This window comes from Ambystoma mexicanum, chromosome 7q (genome assembly GCF_040938575.1).
Source record: "Ambystoma mexicanum isolate Mex_15411 chromosome 7q, UKY_AmexF1_1, whole genome shotgun sequence".
Classification (NCBI taxonomy): domain Eukaryota; kingdom Metazoa; phylum Chordata; class Amphibia; order Caudata; family Ambystomatidae; genus Ambystoma; species Ambystoma mexicanum.
In genome coordinates this window covers 713418467-713431124 of record NC_090941.1, presented here as the reverse complement: position 1 = coordinate 713431124, position 12658 = coordinate 713418467, and the positions used below count along the sequence as shown (strand labels likewise).

General features: G+C 44.3%; 1 protein-coding gene across 1 annotated transcript in view; it reads right to left on the bottom strand.

Moving 5' to 3' along the window:
• The window catches only part of CRYL1 (crystallin lambda 1), a 713614-nt gene that overhangs the window by 31938 nt on the left and 669018 nt on the right, over positions 1 to 12658 (bottom strand). The window contains exons 6-7 of the mRNA XM_069640696.1: positions 11417 to 11522; positions 6259 to 6365 (exon numbers count right to left, since the gene is read on the bottom strand). Of these exons, the coding sequence (XP_069496797.1) occupies positions 6259 to 6365; positions 11417 to 11522 (213 nt within the window). The remainder of the gene's footprint in view (positions 1 to 6258; positions 6366 to 11416; positions 11523 to 12658) is intronic.

Here is a 12658-nt window from a genome sequence, read left to right as displayed (position 1 = left end):
GCTGCACCAAGTTTATCCACCAACTCATCTGTCCTGGGCAAAGGGTGGGCATCAGTCTTGGTGACTGCATTTAGAGCTCTATAGTCCACACAGAATCTCAAGTCTTTGGATCCTGCCTTTGGTACTAACACAACTGGGCTAGACCATGGACTAGTAGAGGGCTCTATTACCCCGAGATCAAGCATCTTCTTGACCTCTCCTTTGATGTGGGCTCTGATATGTTCTGACATTCTGTATCCTCTGCTTTTGACTGGCAGACAGTCACCAGTGAGTATCTCATGCTGGCCCCAAGGGGTCAAGCCTGGTGACAGTGAGAACAGGGAGGCAAACTGATTTAACATAGATTTGCACTCCTCTTGTTGCTCAGGTGTCAGGTCTGAAGAGAGGTTGACTCCTTCAACTTTCTCATCTAAAGGCACACCTCTGAGAAGATCAGGGAGAGATTCACTCTCTTCTTCCTCTGCAGCTGAAGCTAGAAGCAAGGCTCCTACATCAGGTCTGGAGATGTATGCTTTTAGTCGGTTGGTGTGGAAGACTCTAGGAGCTTCCCTGGGTCTGCCCAGATCCACCAGATAGTTGACCTCTCCAAGTTTTCCCACAACCTTGAAGGCTCCCATCCATTTGTCTTGCAAGGCCCTCTGCCTTGTTGGGAGCATAACTAGAACTAGCTGGTCTTGAGTAAACTCAACCATGTTAGCCTTCTGGTCGTGCCAATGTTTGACCAGGGCTTGACCAGCTTTCAAGTTGTCACTTGCTTCTGCCATCATGTGTGACATTCTCCTCCGGAGACCTATCACATAGTCAGTCACTCTGACTGGCTTGAGGGGAGGAGCACCTTCCAATCCCTCCTTAATCAGGGCCAATGGACCTCTGACTGGATGGCCATAGAGACGCTCAAAGGGAGAATAACCTACTCCCTCCTGAGGGACTTCTCTATAAGCAAAGAGAAGGCATGGCAGTAGAAGGTCCCACTTTTTCTTAAGGGGTTCTTCTAAAGCACCTATCATGCTCTTCATGGTTCTGTTAAACCTTTCAACCAACCCGTTTGTCTGAGGGTGGTATGCGGTTGAGAACTTGTAGGTAACTCCACAGGTTTTCCACATGGCTTTCATGTAATGGGACATAAAGTTTGACCCCCTGTCAGAGATTACCTCCTTAGGAAACCCAACCCTGGTAAAAATACCAAGGAGGGCCTTAGCCACAGCCGGAGCTGTAACAGTCCTCATAGGAATTGCCTCAGGGTACCTAGTAGCATGGTCTACTACAACAAGGATAAACCTGTTGCCTGAGGAGGTTGGAGGATCAAGGGGACCAACAATGTCAATCCCTACCCTCTCAAATGGGACTCCCACAACTGGGAGAGGCACTAAAGGTGCCACATTCTTGGAACCAACCTTACCAGAAGTCTGGCAGGTATGGCAGCTCTTACAATATCTATCTACTTCAGCCCCCATTTTTGGCCAATAAAAGTAGAGTGAGAGCCTTTCCTTGGTCTTCTTGAAACTCAAGTGACCAGCCAAAGGTATCTCATGGGCTAGTTGTAAGAACTGTTGTCTGTTCTCTTGTGGGACTACAAGGCGTTTGTAGTCTCCAGGTTCAGACTCAGTGGGTTCACTGTAGAAGAGGCCATCTTCCCAGTGCAACCTATACTTCCCAGGCTCTTGCCCATCAGCTTGAGAAGCTGCCTGGTGGCGGAGACCTTCCAGAGTTGGACATTCTCTTTGCCCCTTACGAAAAGCTGCCCTGCTAGGCGCACCTTCTGCCAGTAAAGACTGCAGCTCAGGATGGTCCTCAGGGTCCAAATCTCCAATAAGGTTGGGGCCTCCTTCTAGCTCTTCCTCAGAGTCTAGCTCAACCACACAGGGTTGTACCTCCCTCTCAGCCTCAGCTGGAGGTGGAGGTGGAGTTACAGGTGTAACTTTGGACAACCTAGGGGAAGTCCTTGTTGGAAGCACTGGAGTGCTTGCTGCTGGCTTTTTCCTAGGAGTCTTGGGTTGCCCCTTTGCTCCTGATCTGGTAGTTACTGCAGTAAGTTGCTCCAGTGGGAGAGGAGTGATTTCTGTCATCATCTCCTGAGATAACCCTCTCAGGGTTTTCTCTCTTGCAGGTTTTGTGAGTTCCTGTAACCTTTTGCTAGGAGGTCTTCGGGTATGAGATACAACTCCAAGAGCTTTGAGGTCATTACCCAACAGAACCCTACCTGGCACTTCACATTGTACACTGACAGGTATTTTTACAGCCATATCATTACATTGGATGAGAACTGGTAACTGGGGACACATCTGCACAGGCCCACCAGCTAACTTGGTGAGGCATTTGGGTGCCTTAGCAACATCCTCTGCCTTGAAAAATGATTCATCCACCACAGTTATGCTGGCTCCAGTGTCCCTAATGGCAGGAGTCTCCTGACCATTCACCTGGACACTGTCCTTATAATACTCTTTAGTATTATCTGGGATAGAGTTATAGACATCTAAATTCTGTTGTTCCCAGAACCCCAGAGAGACTAAAGAAACACTAGCTGAGACTCCAGTGGGTTCATCAGCTAGTAATAGAAAGTTTCCACTTGCCATATGTACTTCCTCTTCTGGAGCGAAGGCTAAGGAGGCAAGCTGGACCCCTGAAGGTTTGCCCTTACATTTGGGATCTCCTTTCACATGGTCAGTAGCCTTACAAACAAAGCATGAGCCAAAGGCTCGCTGGAATGGAGGCTTGTTCTGACCTCCTTCTGGTCTGGGACCAGAAGGTACACTAGCCTGATTTGGTTTCCCTTGTGGCTTACCCTTATAGTTTTGTTTGGGGCCCTCTTTGGAATTTGTAGTATTAGAATTCTCTTTGGAGTCCTTTTTAGACTGTTTCTCCCCATCCTTCTTCTGAGTTACCCCAGAATCCTTGTGAGTGGCCCTGTTGGCAACCCACAAGTCAGCAGCCTTAGCTAGTTTCCGGGAATCCAATTCCCTGGAATCAGCCAAGTGTTGTCTGAGCTCAGGAGAGCAGGCATCATAAATAGTCTCCAACATAAACAAATTCTTCATACCTTCATAAGTGTTCACCTTGTAACCCTTAATCCATCCCTCTAAGTTTTTCAAACATTCATTCACCCAGGTAGCCCAAGGGGTACCATCATGCTTTTTGAGGTTCCTAAACCTCTTAGGATACTGGGAAGGGGTCTTCCCAAACCTAGCTATCAAAGCTAGTTTCACACATTCATAGTCCTTCCTATCCTCCTCCCCCATCTCCATTACCACATCAGTTGCAACAGGGGGAAGCCTAGAGAACAACCAGGTGAGTAAGTCATTTCCTGTGATGTTCTGGAGCCCATGATTATATTCAAACAGAGACAACCAATCCAACACATCCAACTTAGGCTCATACATACCAATCAATTCTTTAGGCATCCGGGGTCTTTTAGGACTGGAACTTCTAGAGGAGCCAGAGAGAGAAACATTCTCAACAGATAATTTCTTCATTTCTAAGTCATACTTGAGCTCCATTTCCCTTAGCCTTAGTTCTTTGTCAGTTTGAGCATTAAGTTTCTTATACTCCAATTCTAGCTTCATTTTCTCCAGTTCAAAGTACTGAGGACTAAATGTGGGACCTGGTAAAGGTCCAGTAGGTACAGCAGGTAGAGCAGGCAGAGGCCTAGGGGGGACAGTTACAACAGCCTCACCCTCCTCTTCTGACTCTTCCTCAGAATCATCAACATTTTGCTCCATGTTAACTTCAATACTGTCATCTACAGTTGCTGGAGTGGTAGGTTCCTCTGAACCATCACCCAGACTTTGGTTAGCCAACAATCTTTCAATCAGCTCCATTTTCTTGCCCTTGGTCAGGAGATCCTTATGTTTACAGAGCACTCTTAAACAATCAGCAGTTTTGGCTGCAAGGGACTCTTGACTATAGCTTTCCATAACTGACATGTTAGAGGATTACTTTTACAGTGCTAAGCTTTGTGGTTAGTTGCACTAAGGTATCTAAAGTACAATAAAATGTATACTCAATACAAATCCCACCGCTGTACACCAGTGTTAGGCAGAAACCTGTGCAGTTCCCTTGGGGAACACTGCAAAAGATTTAAGACTACAGGTATAGCAGTAAACCCACTTGGTAGCAGTCTGCACCACCCAGATTTACCTGGTAGCTGTGGCTGAGCAGTCAGACTTCCCTCAAGAAGAGTTAGGCAGTATGCAAAGTATACACAATATGTACTCAGACACAATAGCACAAGCAAACACTGACCAGAGCTTGGTTTCAAAAGTATATAGTTATTTATTTTTTAGAACACATAAGTTGAAAACACTCAAGCAAAGTATAGTAAAAACTCTTCAAACACAGTTATAATGAAAGCAGTTTCAACCCTTACTCCTATCTAGACAACTCTAGGTTAACACCACATAATTAAAACAGAGGTGAGCGCTTAACGTTAGATGACACTCTAGTAGGTTCAAGAAAGGGATAAAAGAAACAGAAATAGGTTAAACACACCACTCTAAGATCCAGAACACTTGCAATAGGCTCAAAGAAGCACAAAGTCACAGGTGAGCAAAAGTCACTAGGCCGGGCCCACTCTTAGAGTAGCCGGAGCGAAAATGTGCCCAAGATCACACTGTTTTTAGGGATTCAAAGTCTTGCAAAGAGTTAGAAAGAGGTTAGAGTGGCTTAGAAAGTTTAGCCAGGGTGTTCCAGGCACTCCCAGGTTCGAAAGCCGGGGGCTAAATCTACCCCGTACAGTCGGTGGCAAGGGAAGCCAGGCGGAACACGGTACCTTAAGCGAAAAGGGTCCTCCAGCGGTGGCAGTTGTTCCAGGCAGTGGCAGCAAGGCTCGACGTCGGTCAGGGAAGAAGAAGTTCTCGCTGAAGAGCAGAAGAAGAAGGTCGTTGCACTGCCCGGGAAGAAACCAGCCGCGGAGTCCTCCGGTTAAAGGGTTTTACCGACTTTCGTGGTTGGGGTAAAAGTGGTGGGGTTCCGGTTGCCGGGGTGCTTGGCACTGGCAAGGCGGCCACGAGATACCTCGAGAAGCGAAAAGAAGGCGAAAACTGGTTGTCCCCACCAGTCAAGGGAAGGAGCCACTCCGTTAAGAGTTCTCCTCGGTCGTCGGGAAAAGTGGTGAGACGGTTCAGCAGGGCTCCACCGGGTGGTGTCGTCGAAGCAGGTCGGCTCAGCTCTTCCCTCGTCGGATTCTTGGTCCTGTGGCGACTTCTGAAGTTCCAGTCCCCAAAGCCCTGCTTTTATGCAGCAAACCCCCATTCACCCAGCCTAGGTGTCACTCAAACATGCTAAGTGGTGAGCCGGCCGGCTCACCACTTGGGCCAATCAGGACGGAGTGCGACTTGAGTTACCTAGGTAACTCAGTCCAGGGTGCCTAAACCCCCCTCCACCCCTCCTAAGTACCCCAGACAGAGTGGCACCACTTTGGAGGGCTTCTGTGGAGAAGCCCGCCAAAAGTGGAACAAAGGGCTCCACTTTGGGTCAGAGTTACAGAGGCGAACGCCAACGCCATTTTAGAATCAAGTTTTGGCAAAAAGTCCCAACCGGAGTTATAATAATAAATATATAAACCGGCGGTATGTTTAAGGCTACCGTAAATAAATAATTAAATGTGTTAGCCTAAAACAATGGGAAATCCCATAGGAAAATATTCGCGGTCGAATATAAAAAGTAGTTTCCACTGCCACCAGCCAAAACTCGATCAGGGGGGACGGAGACGTGCCCCCTCGACTAACAGACCCTGGGGCAATCGAATTGCCCCAGCCAGTACGTCCACAATATGATGGTTTGTACTGGTTCTGTTCAGGATTCAAGACTAGCAAAGTCTTTGGTGACTTTACATGCCCTGGGAGACAGTAGTCAGTCCCAGGGTATGGAGTCTATGTTGGGGAGTCCCTAGGACACCCCTGGGTCACGGCACAGAGGGTGCTGTGTGACCCACATCACAAAAATACATGAGGCCCTATGGAGTAAAAGACCCCATAGCCCATTCAACACAAGGTTTAACCAAGAAAACACACTTCAACATGTCCAAGAGTGAGGGTAAAAGAGTCCCACTCTTGGCAGGAGAAAAAAAAGAAACCCCAGAAATCCAGCAAAGCTGCTGGGGGACTCACTAGGTAGGGAAATTCAGCCTAAACAGAGAATTCTCCCTAACACAGATTCCTCCAGCTTGTGCTAAATTGGTTGTACAATGAATGAACAGAAGACCATTCCAGTTTTGATAGACAGTAAGCTTCTGGTATTAATGATTCACTTTTGTGCACAAACCTGATCAATTTTCTCCAAAACTTCTCCAGAAAACTCAGGAACTGGGTCAACCGTTGACGAGATACGTTTTATACTTTCTCCATATCGTTCAAAGTAACTTTTAAAACCTATAAAAAAAAATAAAGTTTACCATTTTGTGTAAGGATTGAATGGGTGCCCACACTTCTATTACAGTAATACTATTCATGACTGCTTTTATATCACATACCAGGTACATTACAGTAAATATTCAAAGGCATACCAATATAAACACGTTGACCCATACACACATTTTCTGTCTTCCTAAATAATTTCTAAGATCTCCACAAATTGACAGTAGATGATTTGGCTGCCATCTAGCACCTGCCTCCACACCCACATGCCATTGAGAACGCACAAAGGATGTGCCCCTTGTTAATTTTATAGAACTAGCTATTTAGCCTCCATACAATTCATCAAGATCTTTAGGAACCTATTAGGATTACTCTTTGATCCCCACAACGCCCGAACGATAAAAGCTGCAGAAACAATGCTACTAAATCTGACAGGAAGCAATCAGTACACTTTAAAAATACTACCCTTACACCACCCGTGCCTCCCCCCGATCCTGTGCAATCTTCTGCATCCTTTGGCTGTTGTGCCCTATTGGGGTTCAGAATTGTCACCTATGTTAATGATGGGTGATTTCAACCAATGGTTGGAATGTCCAGAGAAAGGCAATGTTTTAATCTTGTGTCAGGACTTGAATTTCAGTCTCTTACAAACACCTTATAATCTAAAGGTCACTGCATGTACTTTTGATATTCTTGCTGATACATGTGCACAGTACACAGAAAGTTATTTTAAACCGTCCATCCCCTTTCCTGTCTATGAAAAAACACACCTCTAGGCCTAAGGCAACTGCTGCGTCATATGTCAGATCCCTTTTCAGCCTAATCCTTCCAATATCTGGAAACATTTTATGGGTCGCTGGGCGATACCTGTGATTTAGACGCTCCCCATCCAATTCAGTAAATCAAGACACCAGCCAAGACTTTGGTTTAACCAGGTACAACTTATTCTCAAAATCAAATGACACAAGTCCTTATGCGAGACAGGCCTCACTGAATTAAAGCCCTTGGAAAGACTTCTAGAAAGTCGATCTTTGAGGCAAAAATAACAAACAAACTAAACTGCACACACTTTTCAAAGTCTTACAGTCCTTACCTCTCATGCATGCAAGTTAATATTGAATCTTCTCTAGAACTCTAATTAATGTAACACTTGCTTCATTGATGCAGTCAGAGCTATTCAAACGTGCTCCTTGTACTACTTGTTGGCAAACCCCATTTTCAGTGTTCAACTGGTTTCCATTTCTGAGACTTTTGACCAATTGAATGCTTCGAGGCTCATGTGTATGTTTGAGTTTATTCTGCCTGTCCCATTGTTTACTAACCATTAATCTTTCATTATCTCAAGGAAAGGATCCCTCTGCTGGAAAAGTCTCTTTGGATTCAACAGTGCCTGGCAAATACTAGTAAGTTACCCGTCAGTTGCCAGGCTTCCCTAGCCCACTAACATTCTGGAGAAAATAGTCACTTCTCAACTGCAGAGGTTTGAGGATAATAAGATGTTGGATCATTTCTAATCTCGGTTTTCTCCTAAACATGAAACAGAAGGTGCGGATCACAGTTTGAGATAACCTCTCAGGACTGGCTGATGGAGCCTTGATCAAAATTACCATATGTGCCCAATATTCAGAGACAGGCCCAGATTTCAGCTTTTTGTCCCAGATTGACCTGTCCCCAAAAGTGTCCCAGATTCTTGCTGATATTTACCAATCATCTCAGATTTTTGGGGATAGTCCCACTCAGTGGTCAGAGGCAATAGCCAAAGAGTGAGTTACTTGTTTAACCCCTCCCCTCGCAACAATCTCTATTAACCACACTCAATGAGAAGGCCATTGCCTTTGGCAATGCTTCTAATCTGTGGTGCTCTGAAGTCTGGCCTTCTCTTGGCAAATCTCCTATACCCGTCCATGAAGTGAAAAACCTAGTTTTCAAATTGGATGCATTGCTTACTTTTCTCTCTCAGCTCGGTCATTTCTCATCTTCCGGTTGGTATCATCTTCTACAACCGACTGGTCCTTTTCTTTCCCACACAATCCATATCCTACTTCTCCTTCACTTTTACAATCACATCTAGACCATTCTCATGCTCTGGTTCTTGACCTGGTTCTCCGTTGCAAACAGTCTAGAAGTCTCAAAATGCTGTTGCCCATTTTGCTTTTGGCTCTTGATGCTCTGCTCAGACTATCAAATATCTGATTGATCTGCATTGGATGCTGATTAAGCAGCTGGGCAGTGGAAAATGCGACTGTCCATCACTGCATGTGTAACGCTGCACCTCACTTTATAGCTAAATGGATTTGAGCAAAGTGCACTTCCTAACTAGAAGTTTCCGCTCAGCCCATCTGAGATGTCAGGCTGTTCCTAGATTTAACTATCCTGGTAAAGGTGGGCTTTTTTTTTGGTTCTTGACACTTCACTCTGGAACATATGCCCACCTTGAGCTGTGTCTTTCTTTAGCCTACCTTGTTTTTCTACACAAACTTAAAACCAATCCACCAGAGATTGGCCAAGAGAGGGGTGAAAGGATGTCCGTATTGGGGTCTTATCATAGCGATTAGACAAGAAATACCATCAATCCTGAGGATACACTTGGTACCCAAAGTATACTGGTCATTAATGTGTATAATCCCCTGGTGATGCCCATACGAATCGTATATTCGAAACAATTGATTGTATTATCACTAATTGGTATGAATATGCAGAGTCTAATTTGATACTACTGGGTGGAGATAGATTTATGTATTACATTTGTTAAACGCCCAAACCCTGAGGTATCACGGTGTTGTTACAGACATCTTACAATTGGTTCAACAACATTCAAATACATACATATAAGAGGCAGTGGTACAAAAGATTACATAGGTTAATACATTGCATAAACGCCTTCGCTAAATTACTTATCCTTGTGCTAATCTACCTTAAGAAGGCATAAAACTAGACCTATGAAGGGTGAAATATTATTGACTATGTATCAGTTGAGTAGAATGGGTTGAATAACCAGGTTTTTAGTAGTTTTTTGAAGCAGTGGAGGGACTCTTCCTTTTTTAATGTTTAGAGGGAGAGCATGCCAATGTTTAGGTGCCAAGACTTGGAAGCTGCTGCCCCCTGCTCTGGAGCTTTTGAAGCCAGGGACAACAAGGAGCGAGTTTTTATTCGATCTGAGCGGTCTGTTCGATTCTTTTTTGCTTATTGAGTTATTTAAATAGATGGGTGCTTTCATGGCAATGCATTCATGGGTAACAGTGATTTGAAGATAATTCTGGCATTGATGGGTAGCCAATGGATCTCCCTCCTAATGTTAGAAATATGGTTGGATTTCCTAATTCCTAGGACTGCTCGTAGCGCTTTGTTTTGCATTAATTGTACTTTCCCTAAATTGGTATTGGAAGTCCCAAGTAGGAGTGTGTTACAGTAATCCAAGTTAGATAGTATTAGCGCTCTAGCTAGGGGGGGTTGCAGTTTGTGGGCGCGATGTACTGGCGGCTGAGCGCAATTAATTTGGATGTGTAGGAGGTGGACGCCGATAGAGCGATTACGCGTTTAGTCATCGTAACATTAGCTACTCAGAGTTATTACCTGTTTCCATACTGGAGTACCGTTAATGTTGATTGATGCATAATCTGAATGGAGAGCAAAGATTTTGGTTTGGGAGCCCACAATGAGCATCTCCGTTTTCTCATCATTGAGGCAAAGGCTGTTCAGGGACATCCAATTCTGAATTACTGCATAAATCCTATTAATGGTCGCCGTATCCTAGATATAGTCCCCTGTGATCAGTATGAGGATCTGAGTGTCATCTGCAAAGTTGGTATAGATGACACCCATAACATCGAATGCCGAGAAGAGAAGCTTGCTGTACGCATTATATAGAGTGGGCGATAGAAAGACCGTTGAGGTACCCCAATGCGGACTGGTATATGATCAGCAGCCTCTTTGCCCATGGTTACTATAGACGTACATTCCGCTAGAAAGGATTTCACCTAGGGTAGCATCTTTAGAGAAATAGAAATCATTTGCTAGAATAGTGCATAGTTTGTCATGGTTCACTAGATCGAATGCTGCAAATAAATCCAGGAGTCCATTTGAATGCACGTTGTGGGGCATACACCATTGAGGAGTCTTATTCCTCAATTGTAGCTAGAAATGTGATGGCACAAAAATGTGGCATTGACTGGATTATAATACAGTGTGTATTATATTTCAAAATACATTACATACATCATATGGCATATTTATATATAGTCCTGGTTACATGGCACGATATAGGAAAAGGGGGTTTCTCTGCAACTTTTGACATTCCCCATGAACCCATCAGGCCAGACCATTGGCTTGCCAGATTTGGTGAACGTTCCGGGACAGGTCAAACGTTGCATATGACCATTTATGTCCAACCCCATCCTTACAAGCAAATGTACTGTAAACTGTAGCTACTGATATGTCGTTGTTGATGTGCCTCAAGTACTGATCTACAGTTGTCAGCTGACCATGGACTTCTTTATATCTCCAACACTCTAATGACTTCCACGGTTAAGTCATGAAATTTGAAGACTTACAAAAGGTTTACAGAAGCACAGCTAAAACGGCATAGGCTGGCTATTCCGCTAACCCCCTTCTGGCCAACATTCTGGAGCAGCCTCCTTAGCTCCTGCAAAACCCCATTGCGGAGTGGATCAAGTCCATTGTCGAAGCACAGCGCTCCATTATGGATGCATGGTTTTGACACATTCTGGGGAAATTACAAATTTAGAGCTTAACTCCATTTCATGTTTCTCCAATGACTGAAGCTAGACAATGGACTCTGGATTCGCAGGCCGACGCTCTTCAGATGGACCCCATCCCTTCTGCACCTAATTAGCAAAAGAATAGATTGTTGCCAGTTGATCTTTTGACATGACCTCTCCGCCTCCTTCCCTTTTCCTTGTTCGGTGTCTCTCGGTTTACTTCCCAGGTTTTGTAAGGCGCTCGATTGCCATCTAGCAATATATAAATCCCACACATACATACATACATATTGAACAAACAAAGCTTAGCGAGGTTCTACACTGAAGCCAAAACCAAGAACATCTTACCTTCTGCGTTGAGATGTGTAGTTTCCAGTGGACCTAGAAAGGCATACCGCATTCCAAGTCCTTCGGACATCACCAAATCCACATCAGTAGGAGACATCACACCATTCTTAAAAAAAGAATACAAAAACATAAAAGGCTGCTCTCTACTGAATGGATTTAATTGTATTTATTTTTATTTTAGTTGGTTGATATAGCAACATTTGCAAAATGACTCGCTTCAAGGCACAGAACAATTTGAGGATTAGTAAACCGCGAGAAGGATGCAATGCAGATTTGAGGCGGCATGGGTGAAAATATGCAATGTTAATCTCATTGGGGAATGCCACCAAACAGGATTTTTTATTTATTTCACCAGCGAAGAGTCGTACAACCCAAAGCTTAGAGAAATAACTAGTGCCAAGGATTATTTACCTTTTACCTTGGTAGAAATGAATCAGAGGAAGCATTGGCAAAGCCAAACAATTTGAGCTCTTCTATAGGCACTCAATAGACATTTGCCAGGCACAGTCATCGTATTCCCAGGTGCCCTTACCATCTGCCACCTATCTTAGGTCCACATACTAGCATTATTGCAGGACCAGGAAAATGCCTGCCTCATGGCATTGCAGATCACATGGCTATTCAAAGCTAAAAAAGCTAAAACTGTTCACTTTGTCAATGCTTGTTCTTTGGGCACAAGTACAAGCTTTGGAAACTCTCCAAATTTCACAGACCTGAGCATAAAAGCACAAATTACTCAAAAACATTAACGCAACCATCTATATACACACACACACACAACAGCAAGGAACGGTGCATGCAACATAACCAATCACAAACAGTGCGAATGACCAACACCATCATAATTGCAGAAGTCTGAACGTTCAGTGTCAATTAACATGCGCAACGGTCCACCCATAACCTGTGTTGCAGCATTCCATGCCAGCTAATTACACAATATATTGCACTCTGTGAGCCTGGATTATTTCGGAGTATACTCAGTGCTGGTCATTCGATTGGACTTTACCGGATCTCAAAAAAACTTATTTGCACCAGTCAAATGTTTGTGTTCTTAACCTGCTTAAAGGTTTCAGAGGCAGGATTCCAACCCACGAAGCTGGGACCATGGTCGAAACACAACCACAAGAGCACTTGAATGGCTGTTCAGGATATCTTTGTAATTGCTGTTTAGGTTAGTACTCTGAAGGTAATTTTTAACTATAGTATTTTTAGGTTTAAACTGTATGTACCATTTAAACTTTG